This window comes from Panthera tigris, chromosome A1 (genome assembly GCF_018350195.1).
Source record: "Panthera tigris isolate Pti1 chromosome A1, P.tigris_Pti1_mat1.1, whole genome shotgun sequence".
NCBI lineage: Eukaryota > Metazoa > Chordata > Mammalia > Carnivora > Felidae > Panthera > Panthera tigris.
The window spans coordinates 135,282,287-135,306,188 of record NC_056660.1 but is presented as its reverse complement, the minus strand read 5'-3'; the positions used below and the strand labels follow the sequence as shown (position 1 = coordinate 135,306,188).

At 37.0% G+C, this 23,902-nt stretch overlaps 1 protein-coding gene across 5 annotated transcripts in view; it reads right to left on the bottom strand.

Annotated features, from left to right (window-relative positions):
• RAD17 (RAD17 checkpoint clamp loader component) overlaps positions 1–23,902 on the bottom strand; it is a 38,479-nt gene that overhangs the window by 10,832 nt on the left and 3,745 nt on the right. For all 5 annotated transcript variants that reach the window (XM_042987778.1, XM_042987780.1, XM_015536560.2 and 2 more), the window contains 9 exons: positions 22,594–22,848; positions 21,979–22,062; positions 17,628–17,784; positions 16,558–16,694; positions 15,489–15,541; positions 15,283–15,408; positions 15,121–15,190; positions 4,910–5,021; positions 1,461–1,646 (listed from right to left, as the gene is read on the bottom strand). In XM_042987778.1, the coding sequence (XP_042843712.1) occupies positions 1,461–1,646; positions 4,910–5,021; positions 15,121–15,190; positions 15,283–15,408; positions 15,489–15,541; positions 16,558–16,694; positions 17,628–17,784; positions 21,979–22,062; positions 22,594–22,848 (1,180 nt within the window). The remainder of the gene's footprint in view (positions 1–1,460; positions 1,647–4,909; positions 5,022–15,120; positions 15,191–15,282; positions 15,409–15,488; positions 15,542–16,557; positions 16,695–17,627; positions 17,785–21,978; positions 22,063–22,593; positions 22,849–23,902) is intronic.

Genomic DNA, 23,902 nt, shown 5'->3' with positions numbered 1-23,902 from the left:
TGATGCAGGAAGCTGCAAATGAATGTTGAGAAGGAAAAGAAAGTGTAGAAGGGAAAGTATCAGTGGGAATAGCAACTGAGGTTCAGAGGTAAGAGGATCCAAGGACAGAGGGTGTCTTCATTTCCACCTAAGTGATGCCAGGTTCATCTTCAGGTGGCATGAAATTTTCCATTTAGAAATCTCAAATTTTCAACCACCTGGAAAGAAGAAACTGAGAGGTAATAGCCTAAAACAAGAAGGATGCCTGGAGTGAGGAGAGAATGAAGCAGAAATACAGAAAGACAACAGAAGAGAAAGAGGCAAGGAGGTAAGAAGATGGAAAACAGGTATAAGAGGCACTCAGTGTTATAGAAAGATAAAAACAGTGGTTTAAAACAACTGGGCTTTTGGCAACCAGAAAAAAATCTCAGATAATAACAGGTATGATAAACACAAAGCTTAAAATGAATGTCTGTTCACATACTACTTGTGACCCACTGAAGCAGTTAATTTACACGAGATTTGAACATCTGAGAGAAAATTGAAGCCATTGTACACAAAGGACTTTTTTCAATAGTCCATTATGATTATTTACTTTGTGGTATAACATATAAAACTATTATAAACTATGGCAGGGGCACCTGGGTGTCTCAGTCAGTTGAGGGTCCGACTTTGGCTCAGGTCATGATCTCATGGTTCATGAGTTCGAGCCCCGCGTCGGGCTCTGGGCTGAAAGGTCAGAGCCTGGAGCCTGCTTCAGATTCTGTGTCTCCCTCTCTCTGCCCCGCCCCTGCTTGTACTCTAGCTCTCTCTCAAAAATAAACATTAAAAAAAAATTTATAAACTATGGCAACAATTTCCCTCAAAATTTTGTATGAATTACTTTAATCTACATAAAAGCAGGTCAGATCCCAACCCCCCAGCCCCCAATCCTAATTCTCTTCCTTCAGGATCAGCTAAGAAGTGATATTTTCTACATAAGAAATAGAAGTTTGGGATTTTATTGAAAAGAGAGGCAATTTGGGAGCTGGGTGATGGGTGATGCAGATGGAGGGTCGGAGGCGAAGCAGGCATCAAATACAGAAAAGGCGATGGAACATCTCTGGTTGTGGAGAGAGGAGCTAGTGAAGAGAAATGTAAGGAGATCCAAAGAAGCCTGACGCTACCTGACAACTTGTCTAGGGTTCTGGTGTTGGGCTACCAACATGTGCCACTAAAATTCTAGAGGAACTGATACATAGTTTACCTTCAGCAAACTATAATTTTAAAGATTTACAGACAGTAGTTTTTACATTTAATCCCATCCACAGTCCAAAAATACTGTACCTAAATACATTTATCTACTGTGTCTTAGGCCTTGCCAAACAGTGTCAGACCTGGCCCTAACTGTCAAATACATGACATTTTCAAAAACTGGTATTTTATTTCCGTTGTAGGACGAATACCTAACAGATTTTTAATAAAACATAAGATTTTCTTACTTTTACAATATAGTATTTTCCCCAAAGCTCTGAAGAGAAAGAGTGAAACATCTTTGCCACCAATAGCTTGGACCTCCTGGTTTTCAAAAACCCTATCTGTTTTTTTTCTTTGTTTTGATTTTGACAGCGCAGCATCTGATTTTAATGAAGATGTTCCTTTTTTCCTTGGCCAAAAACGGTTTTCTCCTAAATAATATACACCCAAGAGACAATATTGGAAATAAAATTAAAATATGAAAAATAAAACTGAGAACATTTTAGGTACAGTTACACTAAATATTCTAATTAAAATATACTTTTCTAATACACAATACTGTAAAATCTGTGAACTAAGTAACAGTCCTCTTTGGGTTACTAAACTATTAAAATGAAATAAAATGTCATCTAAAAGTATCTCATGACAAAAATTTCAAATTTTCACACATTGAAATGACACTAATACAGGCCTATCATCTTGATTTCTCACAGTACTGCCTGTGCAAGGTCCTATCCTTGGTTCATATGTACTAACCAATTTAATCCTCAAAACACTTGAGATTAGGGGAGAACTACTATTATACACATTGAAGATAGGACATATAGGGGCGCCTGGGTGGCTCGGTCAGTTAAGCCTCCGACCTCAGCTCAGGTCATGATCTTGTGGTCCATGAGTTCTAGCCCCACGTCGGGCTCTGTGATGACAGCTCAGAGCTTGGAGCCTGCTTCGGATTCTGTGTCTCCCTCTCTCTGTCCCTCCCCTGCTCATGCTCTGTCTTGCTCGGTCTCTCAAAAATAAATACATGTTAAAAAAAGAAAAAAAAAAGATAGGACATATAAAGAGTTTAAGTTACTAGCTCGAGGTCATCATCTGGTAAGTGATTTGAAACCAGGCAGTATGGTTCTGCAGTGGATGCTTAACACTGATTTGGGCAGTCTTCAATTTACGAATATGCCTGTGTTGAAATTTCATTGGTAAATCTGTTCAAAACTCAGAATGCATCACTTAAGAAAAGTAGCCTGAGGGGTGTGTAGGTGGCTCAGTTAGTTAAGCATCCAACTCTTTTTTTTTTTTTTAAATTTTTTTTTCAACGTTTTTTATTTATTTTTGGGATGAGAGAGACAGAGCATGAACGGGGGAGGGGCAGAGAGAGAGGGAGACACAGAATCGGAAACAGGCTCCAGGCCCCGAGCCATCAGCCCAGAGCCTGACTCGGGGCTCGAACTCACAGACCGTGAGATCGTGACCTGGCTGAAGTCGGACGCTTAACCGACTGCGCCACCCAGGCGCCCCAAGCATCCAACTCTTGATATCAGCTCAAGTCAAGATTTCACAGTGGTGAGATTGAGCCTTGCATCAGCTCAGAGCCTGTCAGCACAGAGCCTTCTTGGATTCTCTCTCCCTCTCTCTCTGCCGCACCCCACAACCAGTGCACTCACTCTCAAAACAAATAAATAAACTTAAAAAAAAAAAAAAAAAAAGTAGCCTGGAAGAGCAGGAAAAACATAGGATCTGGAATTGATTTATTATTGTCTATCTCATTAGGCTGGTCAAAAATTAAATGTAAAAATATATGATTGCTCATACAGTTCCTGACCCATTCAAAAAATATTATTTTCTTCCCTTTAAAATTTCTGAGCTCAGAATAATAATGGTATAAATGGTAGTCAGGATCTCAAACTGGCCTACCTCAACCTTCCCAACCTGTAATTCCTAAGTGAACCTAAGTGAACCTAAGCACCATTTACATTTCTACAGGAATAAGCAGAATTCTACTTTCAGCTGTATTAGGCTGCCTATTTACTTTTCTCTATTGTTATTTTGAAAAACAAAGATGTAGGGGTGCCTGGGTGGCTCAGTTGTTTGAGTCAGTTCAGTGACATCGGCTCAGGTCACGATCTCAGTTTGTGAGTTCGAGCCCTGCATTAGGCTTGCCGCTGTCAGCAAAGAGCCTGCTTCAGATCTTCTGTTCCCCTCTCTCTCTGTCCCTCCCCTGCTCCAACTCTCACTCTCAAAAATAAATAAAACATTGAAAAAAGAAATTAAAAAGAAAAACAGAGATGTAAACTAATGAACAGGCTACACTTGTAGGTAGATACTAGGATTTCAGGTGGATTGAGAGCTCCAAAGATGCCTTTTAAATATTCAAGGTCAATTCCTCAATGTGGTGACTTATTATAATGTTTTCTGATGAAAGACCACGCACAATAAATCATGTACTCTCTTTTTTTTTCTTTAGACTGAGCCGGGGAGGGGCAAAGAGAGAGAGAGAGGGAGAGAGAATCCAAAGCAGGCTCCGCACAGCCTGACAAAGGGCTCAAACTCACGAACCAAACCGTGAGATCATGACCTAAGCAAAACTCAAGAGTCAGATGCTGAACTGAATGAGCCAACCAGGTGCCCCATGTGCTATCTCTTTTAATGTAGCATGACTATGCACCGTTTTTAAAATGAAGTAAATCAATTTATTAAATGTATCTTACATAAATTAAAAATCAAAAGTAAGGGCGTCTGGGTGGCTTGGTCAGTTAAGCGTCCAACTCTGGCTCAGGTCATGATTTCATGGTTTGTGGGTTCGAGCCCCACATAGGGCTCTGTGCTGACAGCTCAGAGCCTGGAGCCTAGTCCAGATTCTGTGTCTCCCTCTCTCAGCCCTCTCCTGCTTATGCGCACGCTCTTTCTCTCTTAAAAATAAACATTAAAAAAAAATTTTTTTTAAGTAATTTAAAAATCAAAAGTAATTGATTACTTTTGTGATCAGCACAATATTATTAAATTCATTAACAGCTGACCATTTATTGATCCCTTAATATGTATCAAGCACTGGAATAAACACTCTACAAGTGCGACCTCACTTATTCTTCACACAACTCTGTAAGAGAGGTTCTCATATAAAAGGTAAGAATATGCAAGCACAAAATGATTGTCATTTGCAAGACTAAGTCACTGGCAAATGGCAGAACAAGGAAGTCTCATCCAAATTAACTTTAAAGGGGCGCCTGGGTGGCTCAGTCGGTTGAGCGTCCAACTTCAGCTCAGGTCATGATTTTGCAGTTTGTGAGTTCAAGCCCTGTGTCGGGCTCTGTGTTGACAGCTCAGAGCCTAGAGCCTGCTTTGGATTCTATGTCTCCCTCTCTCTCTGCCCCTCCCTGGCTCACACTGTCTTTCTCTCTCAAAAATAAACATTAAAATTAAAACAAAACAAAAAAACCAATTAAAAAGTAAAGTAGTAAACCACATAAATAAATCAGGTTTTGTCTCAGGTATATGGATACATACAATGACATATTCACAGGGGTGTGTTTATTGTATGCACATGTACATACATGATTTTATGAAACAATCTCAAAAAAGATAGGTGGAGATAGACATGTATCAGTTGTTAAAATATATTTAGTTTGATTTCATCTCATGAACAATTAAGAGTAAATCACCTAATATAATGCTGTAAGAATTTATCTTTCATAGTTACCTTTTGAAGAAGAAAACTGGAGGCTGTTTATTGCACTTCTGATATCACCAGAACATCCTTGACAGAGCAACTCTAGGGAAGTTTTGTCAGGGACAGTAATATTTCTTCCATTCTAAAATGAAAAAATTACAGTTTAAAAAACTCTTTTCTAAAACAAACCCCCCCCCCCGCCCCACCACCCATTCTCTAAACTAAATGAAAATAAATTAGAATCTTTCAAAGCTGGAGGCTAAAAAGCTTCCTTGTTAAACACCAGTCTGCTCAGGAAGGTCAATGACTTATCATAGATTAAGGTAAATTTTCAAGAGTATAAAATAATTTTACTTGTTTATTTGGGCTAGATTGTATTTTGAGATTCTCTCCAACTATATGTACATACATATATACAAATATCACTCCCTTGTCAGGCCAAGTATAAGACCAGAAAAATTTATCTTTCCTTCTCACCTTAAGAAACCCTGATGGTTTACTGATAACAAGACTTAAGTTGAATTCATGTGACGGCTCATATATCACCCATTTCAGATTTTGTAAAAACTGATTAAAACACAAAAAATAGTACTTTCCTATTGTCTTTGAATATATTTTTATGAATCAAAGCTGTTTCAGAAGTCTTTATGAAAAATTTACTGTTCTAGGTTAGTCTCCCCATATCCTAAACTTTGTCACAATTGTTCATATTCTAGTGAGTATTTTTCCAGACTACTTTCTGTGTAAAAATATCTCTAAGTACATATAGAACCTAAAAGTATGTAAAGACATAGTTAACTTTTTAAAGTTTTTGTTTTTTTGACAGAGAGCGAGCAACGAGCTCATGCAGGGGAGGGGCAATGAGAGAGAGGGAGAGGGAGAATCTCAAGTAGGCTCCATGCAGTATGGCACCCAATGTGGGGCTCAATCCCATGAACCATGAGATCATGACCTGAGCCAAAATCAAAAGCTGTACGCTTAAATGACTGAGCCACCCAGGTACACCCACATAGTTAACTTTTAAATACAAGTAGGGTCATATTACATGTATTATTATTATTATTATTATTATTATTATTATTACCATCATCATCTTTGAGAGAGAGAGTGCCCAAGTGCGGGAGAGGGGCAGAAGGAGAGTGAGAATCTTAAGCAGGTTCCACGCCTGACACAGGGCTCGATCCCACAACCCTGCGATCATGACCTGAGCCAAAATCACGAGTCAGATACTGAACTGACTGAATCACCCAGGTGCCCCTACATGTATTATTCTATGACATGACTTTTTACTTAATACCATTCTCTGCAATCTATAATAGCACCTTTAACTGTACTTCACTTTAAAAAAACATTATGAGTATATTATAATTTACCAGTTTCCCCAATGAGGGACATTACGTTGTTTCCCATTTTTCACCACAAATTTATCTTTGTCAGCAGCACAAATATTTCTGTAAAAGGAGAGTGCCTTTGGGGCGCCTGGGTGGCTCAGTCGGTTAAGCATCTGACTTCAGCTTAGGTCATGATCTTGCGCTCCGTGTCAGGCTCTGTGCTGACAGCTCAGAGCCTTGAGCCTGTTTCAGATTCTGTGTCAGTCCCTCTCTCTCTGATCCTCCCCTCGTACATGCTCTGTCTCTCTCTGTCTCAAAAATAAATACACGTTAAAAAAAAAAAAAAAAAAGCAGAGTGCCTTCAAAAGTCTCTCAAACAGTTACCAATTTTATTTTTTCTACCAATGGTATATGAGAGTGCCTCTTTTCTCCTTCTCTGGCAATCCTTTTTGTTGATTTCTTAAATGTTTTGCAAACTGATACATGAAAAATGGTATCTGGTTTAAATATGAATTTCTTTGGGGCACCTGGGTGGCTCGGTCGGTTAAGCATCTGACTCTTGATTTTGATTTTTAAAAATTTTTAAATGTTTTATTTTTTGAGAGAAAGCATAAGCGGGGGAGGGTCAGAAATAGAGGGGAACAGAGGATCCAAAGTGGACTCTATACTGATAGGCTAACAGCAGTGAGCCCAATGTGGAGCTCGAACCCACAAACCATGAGGTCATGACCTGACCTGAAGTCAGACACTCAGCTGACTGAGCCACCTAGGTGCCCCTTGATTTTGACTTTGGCTCAAGTCATGATCTCACAACTGTGGAATCAAATCCTGTGTCAGGCTCTGCGCAGAGTGTGGGGTCTGCTTGGGATTGTCTCTCTTCCTCTCTCTCTCTGCTCCTCCCACACTCATGCTTTCTCTCTCAAAATAAATTAATAAACATTTAAAAATATATTTAAATATTAATTTCTTTGATTACTAGTAGGGCTAAACACCTCTCATGTTTATTAGCTATTTGTAGTACTCTGAGTATTGGCTTCTGTTCTTAACCTTTTTTTGGAGGCATATATATATATATATATATATATACACATACATATAATTTTATATATTAATACAATATATATTGCATTATATGTATATATGTTACATATAAAGTACATACTATATTCAGCTGTTAATGCTTTATCTCTTACATAAATTGCAAATATTTTCTTCCATTCCCAGGCTTGTATTTTAACTTAGCTTATCATGCCTTCTGTCATCTCCTAAGTGCTTTTTTTTTTTTTTTAATGTTTATTTTTGAGAGAGACAGAGCATGAGCAGGGGAGGCGCAGAGAGAGAGAGAGGAAGACACAGAATCTGAAGCAGGCTCCAGGCTCTGAGCTGTCAGAACAGAGCCCTCCACGGGGCTCGAACTCACGGACCATGAGATCATGACCTGAGCCGAAGTCTGATGCTTAATCAATTGAGCCACTCAGGAGCCCCTCTCCTAAGCTTTGTGAAGTAAATCCAGTGTTTTTAGGACTTCTGTTTCTTGCTTAGGAATACTTTCCTCCAAACCAAAGTCAGTATTTTTTCTTTTTCTTTGATTTTAGAGAGACAGATGCAGGGGAGAGAGGGATGCACATGCAGGGGAGGGAGAGAGGGAGAGAGGGAGAGAGAGAGAGGGAGAGAGAGAGAGGGAGAGAGAGAGAGAGAGGGAGAGAGAGAGAGAGAGAGAGAGGGAGAGAGAGAGAGAGAGGGAGAGAGAGAGAGAGAGGGAGAGAGAGAGGGAGAGAGAGAGGGAGAGAGAGAGGGAGAGAGAGAGGGAGAGAGAGAGGGAGAGAGAGAGGGAGAGAGAGAGGGAGAGAGGGAGAGAGGAGGAGAGGAGGAGAGAGGAAGGGAGAGGGAGGGGGAGGGAGAATCTGAAGTAGGCTCCACACTCAATCCAGAGCCCCATGTGGGGGGCTCCATCCCACAACCTTGGGATCATGACCTGAGCCAAAATCAAGAGTCAGGCACTCAACCAACTGAGCCACCCAGGCACCCCAGAACTTCAGTCTACCTAAAAATTATTTTTGTGCATAGTATAAAGATGCAACCTTATGTCTTTCCATATGGATATCCAATTGTGCAAATACTACTTAATTTTAATAGTCTCCTCTTTCTCCAGTAACGTAAAATACCACTTTCTTATACAGAAAATTGCCATTTACACATACTGATCTATTTCTGTGTTTCTTCTCATTTTATTCTTTTTTGTCTATTACTGTGCCAATATTATGCAGGTGTGATATGTATAATTTTATATTATGCTCCAATACCTACAGAGCAAGTCTCTCTTCATTATTCCTTTATAAAATTTTCTTGCTCATGCCTGTGAATTTCTCTTCCAGATTAACTTCATTTTTATTGTGAATACGTTTATTTTATTTAAAATTTTAAATGAGTATTTCTTTTTGAAAAATTCTAGTATGGTAGTTGCCAAAAAGGAAATGTAATTTAAAATCATGATCCTTGGTAGTTGAAGGAAATACCATGGATGTTAATTACTCTGCATATACAACTGTGGTTGAAATGTGTGATCACACTTTACATACTTAATAATACAGAAAAGACTAAAGACCTTTTTTCTTATAAAAACAGAGAAACATCTATTTAAACTTAAAAAAAAAACAAAAAACCTAAGATATTCAACATTCTTTCTTATAACTAGGGGCACCTGGGTGGCTCAGTCGGTTGAGCATCTGACTCTTGATTTCAGCTCAGGTCATGATCCCAGAGTTCTGGGATCAAGCCCCGCGTCAGGCTCAGCACTGGTCATGGAGCCTGCTTGGGATTTGGGATTCTTTCTTTCTTTCCCTCTGGGCCTCTCCCCTGCTCGAGCTCTCTAAAATAAAAATAAAACATTATTTAATAAAAAAGATGTCAACACTCTTTCTTAATTTAATTAACTGAGGTGCAGAATGCCAGAGATTAAACTCTTAATCTTCCTATAACATCATTATCATCTTTGGAGACTCCAGACAGCATCCTAACAATTGATTTTATAAAAGTTTGAAGGATTTGAAGTGTGCTGGTTATTGCTCCTGTGATGTAACGTATCAACAATAAACTCAATGTATACTAGTTTTAGGTGCACCTGGTTGACTCAGTAGAGCATGAGACTCTTGATCTCGGGCTTGTAAGTTCAAGCCCCACAATGGGTGTAGAGATAACTTAAAAAATCTTGAGGCACCAAGGTGGCTCAGTCGGTCAAGCGTCCAACTCTTGACTTTGTCTCAGGTCATAATGTCACAGATTTGTGAGATTGTACCCTGAGCAGGGAGCCTGCTTGGGAGTATCTCTCTTCCTCTCTGCCTCTCCCCCACTCACTTGTGCTCACTCACTGTCTCAAAAATAAATGAGTAAACTTAAAAAAATAAAAACTAAATTTAAAAATCTTAAATACACTGAAATTTTAAAAAAAATTTTTATTTATATTTAAGAGGTAGAGACAGAACATGAGTGGGAGAAGGGCAGAGAGAGAAAGAAACACAGAATCTGAATAAGGCTCCAGGCTCTGAGCTGTTAGCACAGAACCTGATGTGGGGCTCAAATTCATGAGCTATGAGATCATGACATGAGCCAAAGTCAGACACTTAACCAACTGAGCCACCCAGGTGCCCCAAGTATACTAGTTCTAACATTCTTGCAGGTCAACTACTTAAAGTGCAACATGTTAACTACACAACAAAAAAGTCATGTTATCTTTTTTTTTTTAATTTTTTAACGTTTCTTCATTTTTGACAGACAGAGCATGAGCGGGGAAGGGGCAGAGAGAGGGAGACACAGAATCTGAAACGGGCTCCAGGCTCTGAGCTGTCAGCACAGAGCCTGACATGGGGCTCGAACTCACAAATTGCAAGATCCTGACCTGAGTCAAAGTCAGACGCTAACCAACTGAGCCACCCAGGCACCCCATCTCTCTTTTTTAAAAAGTTTATTTATTTTTGAGAGGGAGAATGAACGGGGGAGGAGTGGAGACAGAAGGAGAGACAAAATCCCAAGCAGGCTCCACACTGTCAGCACAGAGCTCCATGCGAGGGCCAAATTCACAAGCTGTGAGATCACGACCTGAGCCCAAACCAAGAGCTGGATGCTTAACCAACTGAGCCACCTAGGCGCCCCCATGGTATATTTTTTACTATTCCAACACAACTTATTAAAGTGAATGCCATTTGCAATTGAATGATTTGGTCTTTTTTTTTTTTTTAATGTTTATTTTTGAGAGAGAGAAAGTCAGAGTGCAAGCAGGGGAGGGGGAGAGAGAGAGAGAGAGAAAGAGGGAGAGACAGGATCCAAAAGCAGGCTCCAGGCTCTGAGGTGTCAGCACAGAGCCCGATGCGGGGCTCGAACTCACAAATTGTGAGATCATGATCTGAGCCAAAGTAGGATGCTTAACCAACTGAACTACCTAGGTACCCCTGATGATTTAGTCTTAAAAAAATTTTTGAGTTAATGTGGTAAGCTGCTATATGTTGACTATGTCTATTAGTTCTTGATGTTTAGTAAATAAAGTATTTAAAAATAATAATTTGTAGTTATGCTCCTAGTAGAGAATGTAGATTTATTTTCAAAAAGACATAAAAAAAACACAAGTAATCCTACCATCCAGAACTAACCACACTCAGCATTTTTATGTAGTTTCTTCTAGTATGTATGGGTGTAAGTATAACATGCATTCTGCTGTTATTGAAAATTATTTTGTTTTAGCACAGTGAACTGGAGTGAGAACAAAACTTCAAACCTATCTGATACTTAATAGTTGTGAGATATTATGCAAGTCATTTCCCCCCAAAAGCTGTCTCTTCATCCATAAAATGGGGATTATGTACCAATTTTGTACAGTTGTAATGAGGTTTAATAAGATCAGGTATATAACAATACTTTGCTTAGTGCCTGATGCATATTAAGAGCTGAAGATGAATTTTTTTTCATTTTTTTTAAATGTTTTATTTTATTTTTAAGACAGAGAGACAGAGCATGAGTGGTTAGGGGCAGAAAGAGAAGGAGACACAGAATCTGAAGCAGGCTCCAGGCTCTGAGCTGTCAGCACAGAGCCCGATGCGGGGCTCGAACTCATGGAGTATGAGATCATGACCTGAGCCAAAGTTGGACGCTTAACCAACTGAGCCACCCAGGTGCCCCTAAATATATAATTTCTATTGTTAGCATTATAACTTTGTGCCTTACTATTGTTATTATTATTTTAATGTTTACTTTTGAGAGAAACAGAGTATGAGCAGGGGAGGGGCAGAGAGAGAGACACACACACAGAATCCAAAAGAGGCTACAGGCTGTGAGCTGTCAGCACAAACCCTGATGTGGGGCTCGAATCCATGAACCGTGACATCATGACCTGAGCCAAAGTCAGACACTTAACTGACTGAGCCACCCAGGTGCCCCTTGCACCTTATTATTTTTAACTTGACATTAAGTTAAAATACATTAATTCGTATTTTCCAATATCACTAAATATTCTCAAAACACTAATTAATGACATGACACCTCATCATAATAACTGCTCCCTCTATTATTGGAGTCTGCCTATAATTTTTCACTATTAATAGTTTTTACTTATTCAGTTAAGTGCTTTTCATACATACATTTTTTTGTTTGATCCTCAAAGAAACCTCTCTCTTGAAGATTTCCCTCAGTTTCTATGATCCAAGTGGTGCAAAAAAATTTATTATGTTTCATTTAAGATCTAGTTGATTTGTAGTAGTAGGCTCCCCCTAGAACCATGCTGCTGGGAGAAGTTCCATCAATTTATTTTAACATAATGTTGATGTCAAAGATAGAAAAAATGATGCATTAAAAATGACAACATGGGAATACAAGCTGGTGCAGCCACTCTGGAAAACAGCATGGAGCTTTCTCAAAAAACTAAAAATAGAACTACCCTACGACCCAGCAATTGCACTAGTAGGCATCTATCCAAGAGATACAGGTGTACTGTTTCGAAGGGACACATGCACCCCCATGTTTGTAGCAGCACTATCCACAAGAGCCAAAGTATGGAAAGAGCCCAAATGTCCATCGATGGATAAATGGATAAAGAAGATGTGAAATATATACACAATGGAGTATTACTTGGCAATCAAAAAGAATGAAATCTTGCCATTTGCAACTACGTGGATGGAACTTAGGGTATTATGCTAAGCGAAATTAGTCAGAGAAAGACAAATATCATATGACTTCACTCATATGAGGACTTTTTAGAGACAAAACAGATGAACATAAGGGAAGGGAAACAAAAATAATATAAAAACAGGGAGGGGGACAAAACAGAAGAGACTCATAAATACGGAGAACAAACTGAGGGTTACTGGAGGGGTTGTGGGAGGGGGGATGGGCTAAATGGGTAAGGGGCATTAAGGAATCTGCTCCTGAAATCATTGTTGCACTATATGCTAACTACTTTGGATGTAAATTTAAAACAAAATAATAAATTAAAAAAAATAAACATCACTTCCTTGACAAAAAAAAGAAAGAAAAGAAAAATTCCATAGACAAATAACTCAGAGTAATTTATGTCACAGATCAGGGGCTAAGCAAAGGTTAATTCCCCTTGGCTTACAGATGTACAAACCAGTTTAAGAAGCTTTTCTTATATGGAACCAATGATTTATTTGATTTTTTGTTCCCAAACTCATCAGAAAGTTAGTTTATTTTACAGAAAAAAAAGTCTACACCAATTTTTTTCTGGAGGTTTTTCTTTTTCCATTTATATTTATTTGCACACCAACAAAGCTCATTCTGCCAAATCAACAGTTTCAAATATTTTAGACTGTCCTTTTTGGTCAATAACACTGGTTTTGGTTTAAAAGCCATAAAAACCACAGGGAAGAAATATAAATCTGTTTAAAATAGTTTGTATAGGGGCGCCTGGGTGGCTCAGTCGGCTGAGCATCCGACTTCAGCTCAGGTCATGATCTCACAGTTCGTGAGTTCGAGCCCCGCGTCGGGCTCTGTGCTGACAGCTCAGAGCCTGGAGCCTGCTTCTGCTTCTGTGTCTCCCTCTCTCTCTGCCCCTCCCCTGTTCATCCTCTGTCTCTCTCTGTCTCAAAAATAAATAAACGTTAAAAAAAAATTTTTTTTAATTAAAAAAATAAAAAATAAAAAATAAAATAGTTTGTATAGATACAAGCATGGTAATAAAGTTTGGGAATAGTTAATACATACTATTTTTATAATGGCAGTGATAGTAATGTTAACATTAAATAATACCTTAAAGTCTAATAATCATACCACTAAATTAACAGGTATTATATTATTAACATTTTACATTTTCTTCTTAATATAATAGCTCAAAAGAGCTGAATGTTCTGTACCCAAGGATTTCATAATATTTTAATCACTGGATTGTGCTAGAAATAGAGATTTTAAGACCACACAGAACTACAAATGTCAACTTCAAAGCTCAAAAAATCAACTGATGATTAATTCATCAATAAAGTCAAAGGACAAATTTGAACTTTACTTTTACACACTAGACCAATCGTTTGGCTGATGAAACTAATTTGACTGATTCGGTACCTTAAAGGAAAAAACAGGGGCGCCTGGGTGGCTCAGTCGGTTAAGTGTCTGACTTCGGTTCAGGTCATGATCTTGCAATCCGTGAGTTCGAGCCCTGCGTCGGGCTCTGTGCTGACAACTCAGAGCCCGGAGCCTGTTTCAGATTCTGTGTCACCCTCTCTCTCTGACCCTCCCCCATTCAAGCTCTGTCTCTCTCTGTCTCAAAAATAAATAAACGTTAAAAAAAATTTTTTTTTAAAAAGGAAAAAACAATTTACCATTTAAATAATAACTACCATGGTACTGGCTCCTATGAAACCCCATCTGTTTTTATTTGATAAAGTATACAAATAATATAAAACTATAATTACAGTTAAAACATCATTATTTGTCATTGAAAAACATTAAATCACAGAAATTCCTTGGTTCTGAAACTCTCATTTTTAACGAATTGAATTATTCAAGTTAACATTGCAACTGTATACACAATAAAAAAATGTAACTGTGACTCCACAAATAAAAACAGAATTGTAATTTAAAAAAAAAATGACAATAGCCATTTCACCAAAACGTTAATATATCTAATACTACTGAACTGTACACTTAAAAATGGTTAAGACGGTATAGTTAATAACACTGTATTAAATATTTTAAAGGTACTAAGAGAGTAGATCTGAAATGTTCTCACCACAAAAAAGAAGTGGTAATGACACGACTTGGTGGTATTGTGTAATGCCACAGTGGTAAGCATTTTGCAATATGTTAAGTGTATCAAATCAGCGTGTTGTATACCTTAAACTTATGAATGTTGTATGTCAAGTATAGTCCATAATATCAGAAAATACATGGTTAAGATGGTAAATTTTATGTTTCTTACCACAATAAAAATGTTAGATTAAAAAAAAAACTGACAACAGGACAAATGTAGAGTTGGAGTGTTGATGACTCCTACCTAAACATCAGGAAACAGTCTCTTGATAATCGACACAATTTAGAATACTAAGCCAAGGAAAGAACTATTTACTTCAATATGAAAGAGAAAGTGAGGTTTAATAGTAGAAAAAGGTTAAAGATTCTTTTTTTTAAGTAGGCTCCACGCCCACTGTGGAGGCCAACAAAGGGCTTGAACTCATGACCTTGAGACCAAGACCTGAGCCAACATCAAGAGTCAAACGCTTAACCGAATGAACCACCCAGGCACCCCCGGATTTCTAAAACTATTTCCTGCCTTTCCTAAAATGACAGGCCTTACAAATGTAATAAAATATTTTAATTCTAAAAACTGAAATAATATGAGTCTCTAACTCTGCAAGTTTCACTTTCTATAAATAAAATGTAAGATTCAGATTAATCAGTTCTTAAGAGATTTACCTTATTAGCTTCCATGGTCACTATTCGATTAAGAAATTTCATCATAATTGTTGGTGCCACAGGGTTAAAACTGTCAAAAGTTTTATAAAGAAAGATAAGGGTTAGATGATTACCTAAAAATATAACTTGTGAATGTGAGCATAACAAGAATTTCATTCTTACCTAATGTTTGATATAGCACACTCTTCCTGAATTTCTTTGGGAAACAGTAACCTTTGATTATTATCTCCACCAAGACTGTCAGAGATTATAAATATTAGAGGACACCGACCAGTATGCACATATTTCCTAAAATAAAGTATAGCAATGTTGAAATTTAAGCTATTGCCATTTAATTCAAAGTTTGAGAAAACTTCACTGAAACTCACCTGAGAATTTCATGTAAAGTATGAGAATCTCGATAAAACTGGTTAGGTAAATCCTATTGAAAAATGATAAATACTAGTTTAGTTTTATTCTTGTGTAAATTTATTTTCAGATTTATATTTACCAAATTAGGAAAAAAATGTCACCTATTCAACGTAGTGTAACTAGAACTTTTATAGAAATAAAGGAAAACATGAAAAAGCTGATGTCCTATCCAGTAAAATGCATCAATGGGAAACCCAAGTTTCAGTTCAAATTTCTTAAGGTCACTACTAGTTACAGTATTTTCACTAAGATACCACTTTCTAAAATCCTTCCTTTTTTTTTTAAGTTTATTTATTTTGCAAGAAAGAAAGTGAGAAGGGGAGGGGTAGGGGGAGGGAGGGAGGGAGGGGAAGAGAGGGAGGGAGGGAGAGAGAGAGGGAGAGAGAGGGAGAGAGAGGGAGAGAGAGGGGGAGAGAGAGGGGGAGAGAGAGGGGGAGAGAGAGGGGGAGAGAGAGGGGGAGAGAGAGGGGGAGAGAGAGGGGGAGAGAGAGGGGGAGAGAGAGGGGGAGAGAGAGGGGGAGAGAGAGGGGGAGAGAGAGGGGGAGAGAGAGGGGGAGAGAGAGGGGAGAGAGAGAGGGGGAGAGAGAGGGGGAGAGAGAGGGGGAGAGAGAGGGGGAGAGAGAGGGGGAGAGAGAGAGGGGGAGAGAGAGAGAATATGAATGAATCCCAAGCAGGCTTTTCACTGTCAACGCAGACCTGATACTGAGCTTGAACTTACGAATTGCTAGATCATGACCTGAGCCGAAATCAAGAGTCAGATGCTCAAATGACTGAGCCACCCAGGCACCCTTCAAATTATTTCTTTTGCTTTTTCCACACTTACATCATTAAAATTCTAAAGTTCATCAACTGATAGCTACTCTATTCAAGTTTACTGGAAAAGACCTGAGGTTTCTGCTATCACAGAGCCTTTACATTATATTTTACCACGATTAATACTATGGAGAGAGTTAACGCCACTATCAGTAAGATATATCTTGTAATTATTTACTCAATAGTTAGTAGGATCTCAAAATTTGTCCGTACTTCAACCAGAATTATCCTCTTATCAGTTCTCAGATCATCTCCAAGCATCTGTAGTTTGTTATATTTTGTTGCTCTTAGCAGAAACTCTTTAAAAACTGTTATCTGAGATTGATAGGGAAATACTTGGAAGCTTGATTCTGAAAGAAAACACATTCAACATTTTTACTCTCAACAAATTATGCACACATCAGCACCACACATATGTACTTAATATACATATATATGTTACTGAATACATTCACATATACCTGAAGGAGCTCACAAAATTGTAGATTTTTTTCTAATTAGGCAAAACTGTTCAAATTCAAAATAAGATATACATTTCAAAAAACAAGAGTCATCATGGACCACAGTGAATTTTCTATACCAATGAATGTAATATGGAATTAAATAACTTCAGAATACAGCTGTCAGTATAATAGTCACCCAACTGGTAAAAACATTTATGTCTTTGCCTGTAAAATGAAGACACTCCAAATGAGTGTGCTATGAATCAATTGATCAGACTTAATTCTCAAAGAATCCCATTCTCCTCTACTGGAGGCAACTTTCCCCTCTTCTCTTGAAATTACTACTCTCTAAAACTGGGAAGTATCAAAGAAAATGCTCTCATATGGTTTCATTTGATTGCTATTCTTATTTTATGAAGTTATTAATAGTGGTCAGATGTCAATCTAGCATACGAGTGACAACACATAATTTCTTCTAAAAACATATACCCAAAAATCTTGGGAATCTCAAGAATATAGATGGGGAGTTTCTTTCTTTCTTTTTTTGTTTTTTTTTAATTTTTTTTAATGTTTATTTATTTATTTTGAGAGACAGAGACAGAGCATGAGCAGGGGAGAAGCAGAGAGAGAGACACAGAATCCGAAACAGGCTCCAGGCTCTGAGCTGTCAGCACAGAGCCCGACACGGGGCTCAAACTTACAAACCGTCAGATCATGACCTGTGCCGAAGTCGGACACTTAACCGACTGAGCCACCCAGGCACCCTAGATGGGGAGTTTCAAACCTCCTTTAAACATAGACTTTTCCCACTATTTCCACTACCTTCACAGCAAATCTTACCAGAATTAAAGATCTCCTTGAAATCATCTTTTTGGAAGTCTGGTAAAATTGGATTGATCCACTCTTGTACTTGAATACCATGCTCCTTTGATAGTATTTTTAGAGTTGTTGTTTTCCCACATCCAGGAGGACCTGTTATTAATAAAACAGATCCACCCTAAAACCAAATACAAACATTAATAAAAAATCAAAATCACCTGGAATGCTAGAGTATTTTGTTTGAATTTTCTTTCTAAATATTAATTACTTCTACAAATATTTACTAAATTTCTGGTATAAAGTGACTAAATTTTACAATGATGCTATCTGGATTATACCAACTGTATAAAATAAATCATAAGTATTTTATGACTATAAAATAAGATAGTCTTTTTCCTAAAATTTAAGTATAGCTTCTGATAATTCTTCCATTCTTGCATTATGTCCCTACTAAGGTCTACTTAGCAGCTAAATTAAAACAACTAAATGTCAATTAGATTGAGCAGGTAATGTCTGAAACAAATATTTTTAGAGGTTACCTGAATTCAAAAACCCAATCTTAATACAAACCTCTCTTTCAATTATACACTTTAGTATTAAATAAGTATAATATCCTTATAGGAAGATCTTCGTTTGGATATCAAATTTTTTAAGAAATGTGTATTAAGAAACATCTTTTCCAGAATTAGAACTCTAAAGACAGACTAGAGGTTGTAGGTCACAGTAATATCTCCTCATATTATCAATCTGATAAAAAAGTTAAATCTAAAAAAATATCAGGGGAAGATTTCCTAATCCCCTGGTGGACTGTAATCCTTACTCAACTGTTTACCTTTACTAACTAGTATAAAAAGGGCTCTTGTACTTGGCCCCAGAAGAGAACCAGTCCCATTTTTTAAAACAAATAAGTGCATGAATTATAGTGCTATCTATCGGCCATGATTTTAATGATTGAAAAATATGGGGCACCTAGGTGGCTCAGTTGGTTAATCATCTGACTTCAGCTCAGGTCATGATCTCGTGGTTTTTGAGTTCAAGCCCTGCGTCAGGCTCTGTGCTGACAGCTCAAAGCCTGGAGTCTGCTTTGGACTCTTTGTCTCCCCCTCTCTCTGCCCCTCCCGTACTGGAGCTCTATCTTTCTCTGTCTCTCAATAATGAATAAGCATTAAAAAAAAAAAAAAAAAAAAAAGTGTAAATAAATAAATAAATATATATATATATATGTATGTTAAACATGGTGTCTTTAAACCAAAACAAATATAAAACAAGGTTATATATTGATGACTTGATGTAAATATGGCCAGAGGAAGATTCTGCAGGAACCTAACTACTTATTTCTCTCAGGAACTATGGTTCAGTATTCGCTGTTTCTAGTAACTTTACAGGACATGCCTAATGTAAGTAATGAGAACTGACTACCACCAAGCAGATTACTTTTAAAAAAAGAAGAGGAAGATCAACATGGGCACCCATGTATTTTTCTTATGTAATAAAGTTAAGTGTCTTGTTTTTTGATACAGTGAGCACAGCCACATAGCAAAAGCTTTGCTTCCAGTAAGAGAAGTGGGAGGTAGGTAGAACACTAAAGCATAAAGACTTGTGTGTTAATGTTCCCATCGCCTAAAATAGAGTTTTTTCTTTTTTTTATTGAAGTATAAATGACATAACCTATTAGTTTCAAGTGTACACATAATGATTTGATATTTTTATACACTATAAAATGATGACTATAAGTCTACTTATCATTTCACCATACAAAGTTATTAATTATTGACTATATCCCCTATATACATTTTCATCACATTGTAATAGTTTTACCATATTTTAAGGAAAGATGCTGCCCTGAAAAATTAAATTCAGCAGATATTTGAAGTACTTACAATAAATTTAAGAAAAAATAATTTTAGCTTGCCCACAGAAAAATCTAGAAGTCACCAAATTTTTTTTTTGAATAAAAATGTCTTGTAATTACTGACATCATTGGACTTTTGTATAATAAAGAGTGTATGATTGGTAACACTCTAACTTCTTGGAGGGAAGAAGCTTTTAAAATTGTAGAGGAAATATTTTCCAAAATACCAACATGTGCACACACATACCTAAGTTCATTAGAGTATTAACAGTAACACAAGTAGGTTTAGCACATGATAATGTTTACACTATCAAAGTATTGGTAAGTGAGACAACATAGTGAACACTAAAAAGATATAAATATTAGCCCAGCTAAGAAAATGCCTGGATGTAAGAAGTGTGTCAGGGAAACTGCCCAAGAATCTGTACTCACAAAAGAGAGAGGGGAGATTTTTTGAGCCAGCAGAGGAATACCAATGCTGACACTGCAAACCTACCTTAAATACATTATCTCAACACTAAACCAAATGGTTAGATCCACAGACCAGACAGAAAAAACCTCAATTCAAAAGAGAAAGACCTGTTACCACTGGAGGCAACTAAAACACAAACCCCTTCATCTCAAAGTTGAAAACTAAAGGCAATCCATTAAAATCTATCCTGTGTTTCCAATTGGAATTGTATTTAAATTTTTTTTTTTTTCAACGTTTTTTTTTTTTTATTTATTTTTGGGACAGAGAGAGACAGAGCATGAACGGGGGAAGGGCAGAGAGAGAGGGAGACACAGAATCGGAAACAGGCTCCAGGCTCCGAGCCATCAGCCCAGAGCCTGACGCGGGGCTCGAACTCACGGACCGCGAGATCGTGACCTGGGTGAAGTCGGACGCTTAACCGACTGCGCCACCCAGGCGCCCCTGGAATTGTATTTAAACGTAGTTACATAGCCCCAATTAACGTTGGCAAACTTCTGTATAGAAAACTGCCAGCTAACAATTATAGAAAAGTAGAATTTAAAAATCACCATTTTGCAATCTTAACAAAGTAAACTGATTCAGGCAGAGACTGCAAATGGATGCTAAAGCATTTTGGTGAAAGGCTGCTGGGGAACTGGACATATAACATTGTCAAATTTTCTCCCCATAGATTATATGGCAGTTGCAAGGGAAACTTTTCTCACAATGAAGATTTTTTACTATCATTTCCTTAATTTAGTGAAAACTTAACATCAAAGACAGTAGGAAAACCAAACATCTTTTCTCATATGGGACAACATAAAACATACACCATACAACACAGAATATTCTTACAAAAATGTTCAACTTGAGTCTAATCAAGCCCTTAATTCAAACTTCCAGATTACAGGAAATGCAGGATAGAAGAACAAGTTAGACATCATGAAGAGGAAACAATCTGACAAATTTAGAATGTGAGAGTTCTGCGTATCACCAGGCCTGGTCTCTTCACAATGTCTTAGAGAAAAAGAGAGAGTGAAGTGTACCGTTCTAGATTTTAAAAGACCTAAGAGGTGTAACAATCCATTGCAATGGGTGTTCCCTGATTAGATCCTCGTTGTAACAAATCAGCTGTAAATGACATTTTGGAGACAAATGGATAAATGTGCATATAAAATGAGCATTAGATAACATTAGGGAATTATAACTAATTTTGTTAGAGTAATGGTACATATAGTTAATTAAGAAAATGTTTATTTAAAAAAAAGAGGCATACTGATGTTTCTAAAAATCTGACTGAAATGTCACTTACCTATAATTTACTTTAAAATACTTGAAAGTGAAAAATGACGGGTACTTTATGGGAGTTTTTTATTATTCTACTTTCCTTTACATTTGAAAAAATCTCAGAAAAAGTAAGTTTAAAAAAAGAGAGAAAGAGAGGCACCTGGGTGGCTCAGTCAGTTGGCTCAGGTCATGATCTCGCGGTTTGTGAGTTCGAGCCCCACACCGGGCTCTGTGTTGACAACTCAGAGCCTGGAGTCTGCTTCAGATTCTGTGTCTCCCTCTCTCTCTGTCCCTCCCCTCTTCACACTCTGTCTCTCTCATGAAATAAACAAACATTAAAATAAAAAAAAAAGGAGAGAGAGAAAGAATATTCTAGCTTGGAAGCCAAGAGTAATTACAGAATTAGGAAGTGAAACAAAAAAATTAGCCTTAAAATGAATGACTGTTTCAGGCTATATTTAATACAAAAACTAGTAAGTGATTTGCCTCTTGCTTCAGCAAGAGATGATCAGATATGCTAAATATGCTAGCACCCTAACCGGTTTATTATGCTTTATGATGACTTATGAGGGCATAAATGGGAGACAGGTTTAAGTAAAGGAGAAAACTCAAAGTCTGAGTCTTTTAGTAAAACTTGAAGCAGTAAACCAAAGACTTTTAATGTATGTGATCTGGACTTAATGAATAATGTCATCCTAAAAGTTTAACTTCTTACAACCAACCATAAATAGGAGAAACATTTGATGTTAATATATTGTAAAACACATTTCTTATCAAATTACCTGTTTTGGTTGCCTTTCTAAGACTTTAGCTTTTAACCAGGTTTCAACTTCTTCAATTTTCTTTTTATGCACAGCAAGTTCATGCTAAAAATTTCAAGTTTAAAATAAACAATTTTAACCCAAGGATTTTTGGTACATTAGTACACATTAATCTAAATTAAGCATTTTTAATGAAAAAACTAGCAAACAAGTAACACATGAGGTAACTAAAAGTCTTTGTTATTACACTTAATTTTTTATATTGTTATGGAAAAATTCCGTTCTTACGCGGATACCTTTTTATGAAAATTTGGAGCAGGTCTGGAATTTTATAATTTTTTTTAAATCCTCAAATACATTTTGGGAAGGGAATAAACAGAGGGAGGTGTTATACTTAAGAAAAAAATAAACAGATCAATTCTATGTTGGGTTAAATTAAATCTAACACAAATAAGCAATGGTCCAACTTTGGAAGAACTTGAGAAATGCTAAACAACGGAACATAAAAAAAACCTAGGAACTATTGTTTTTTTCTAATTCATTCATTCAGATTTTTATGAGTAATCATCTGAAAATGCACATTCCTCTCCTTCCTGAAATTAAATTACGTACACTTGTTTGTATCCTACTTAGTACCTGAGTTTCTGGTTTGTATTTATCCACCCATGGTTCGTTTTCAGATAAATAGTCTTTTGAATTTTCTGGACCATAAATCTGTTCTGAAGACAGTGGCTTTTCTCTTTTTCTAGCTGGAAATCTGCTACTTTCTAATCTGGAAGGCACATTTTTTCTTCTGTGACTTGCGTTATTCACATGTAACGACGTGGCAGTAATAGAGATGCCTGTATTCTCTGAAAAATCATCAAATGATGGGTCTACCCAATCTGTTACCTGAAAAAAAGAAATGTAAATATATTTTCTGCTTCTATTCCCTATGTAAGTAAGCTACAAAAAATATATTCATATACTTGCAATATCTCAAACAAAAATCTCACAACTTAATTCTTTAAGTAAATCTGGCTTTATATCTATTAGTTATTTTTTTACTTCATGCTAGGTACAAATGCATACTTGTTCACTTAACCAAGATAATGATGAATGCCATCTAAAGGAATATAGAATACAAACGTAATTCTTTTTACTAATTACAATATTCCCAGTATAGAATAGACTGATTATTCTTAAACTCATTGGTAGACTAAAACAAGAATATTAAAACTAAGTACCAAAAAAGAAGCAAAACTAAATAAGGAAATAGACTGTTAAAATATATATATTTTAACCATAAGAAGAGTGATACTTCTGCCTTGACCAGATTAATACATTCACAAACTAAGAACCACTGCATACTTATCCAAATAATCCTTATCAGCTTTGACTTTTATGAAGGTACAGTCTAAGAATCCTGATGCTATGAATAATTTGTTCTTTTTTTAAGTTTATTTATTGTCAAAGAGAAAGAAAGCACCAGTGGGGGAGGTTCAGAGAGAGAGAGAGGTAAGAGAGAGAACCCCAAGCAGACGCAGCATTACCAGCACAGAGCCCAATGTGGGGCTCCAACTCATGAGCCGTGAGATCAGGACCTGAGATGCAGGCGTATGCTCAACTGAATGAGTCACACAGGCACCCCGCTATGAATAATTTCTAATTATGACTTGATTATATTTCTCTTTAGCCTGTAAAGCAAATACTATTTTCAATAAAGGGAGGCAGGCTTTCCAAGGAGGATGATCTGTTTCTTAGATTTGTCTAGGAAAACAGAATTGGGATAATAGAACAGGAAAATCAGTGAGTTCTATCTCATGTGCTTCTGGTCTCTAGAAACTGTTGGTCTCTCTACAGTTCCCTTTATCATCAACTTTTCTTTAGAATCCTTTGTATGGATACACAGAGAAAAATGACGAATTAAGCAATTTAAACCTAAAAATATTTAGGGGTGTCTGGG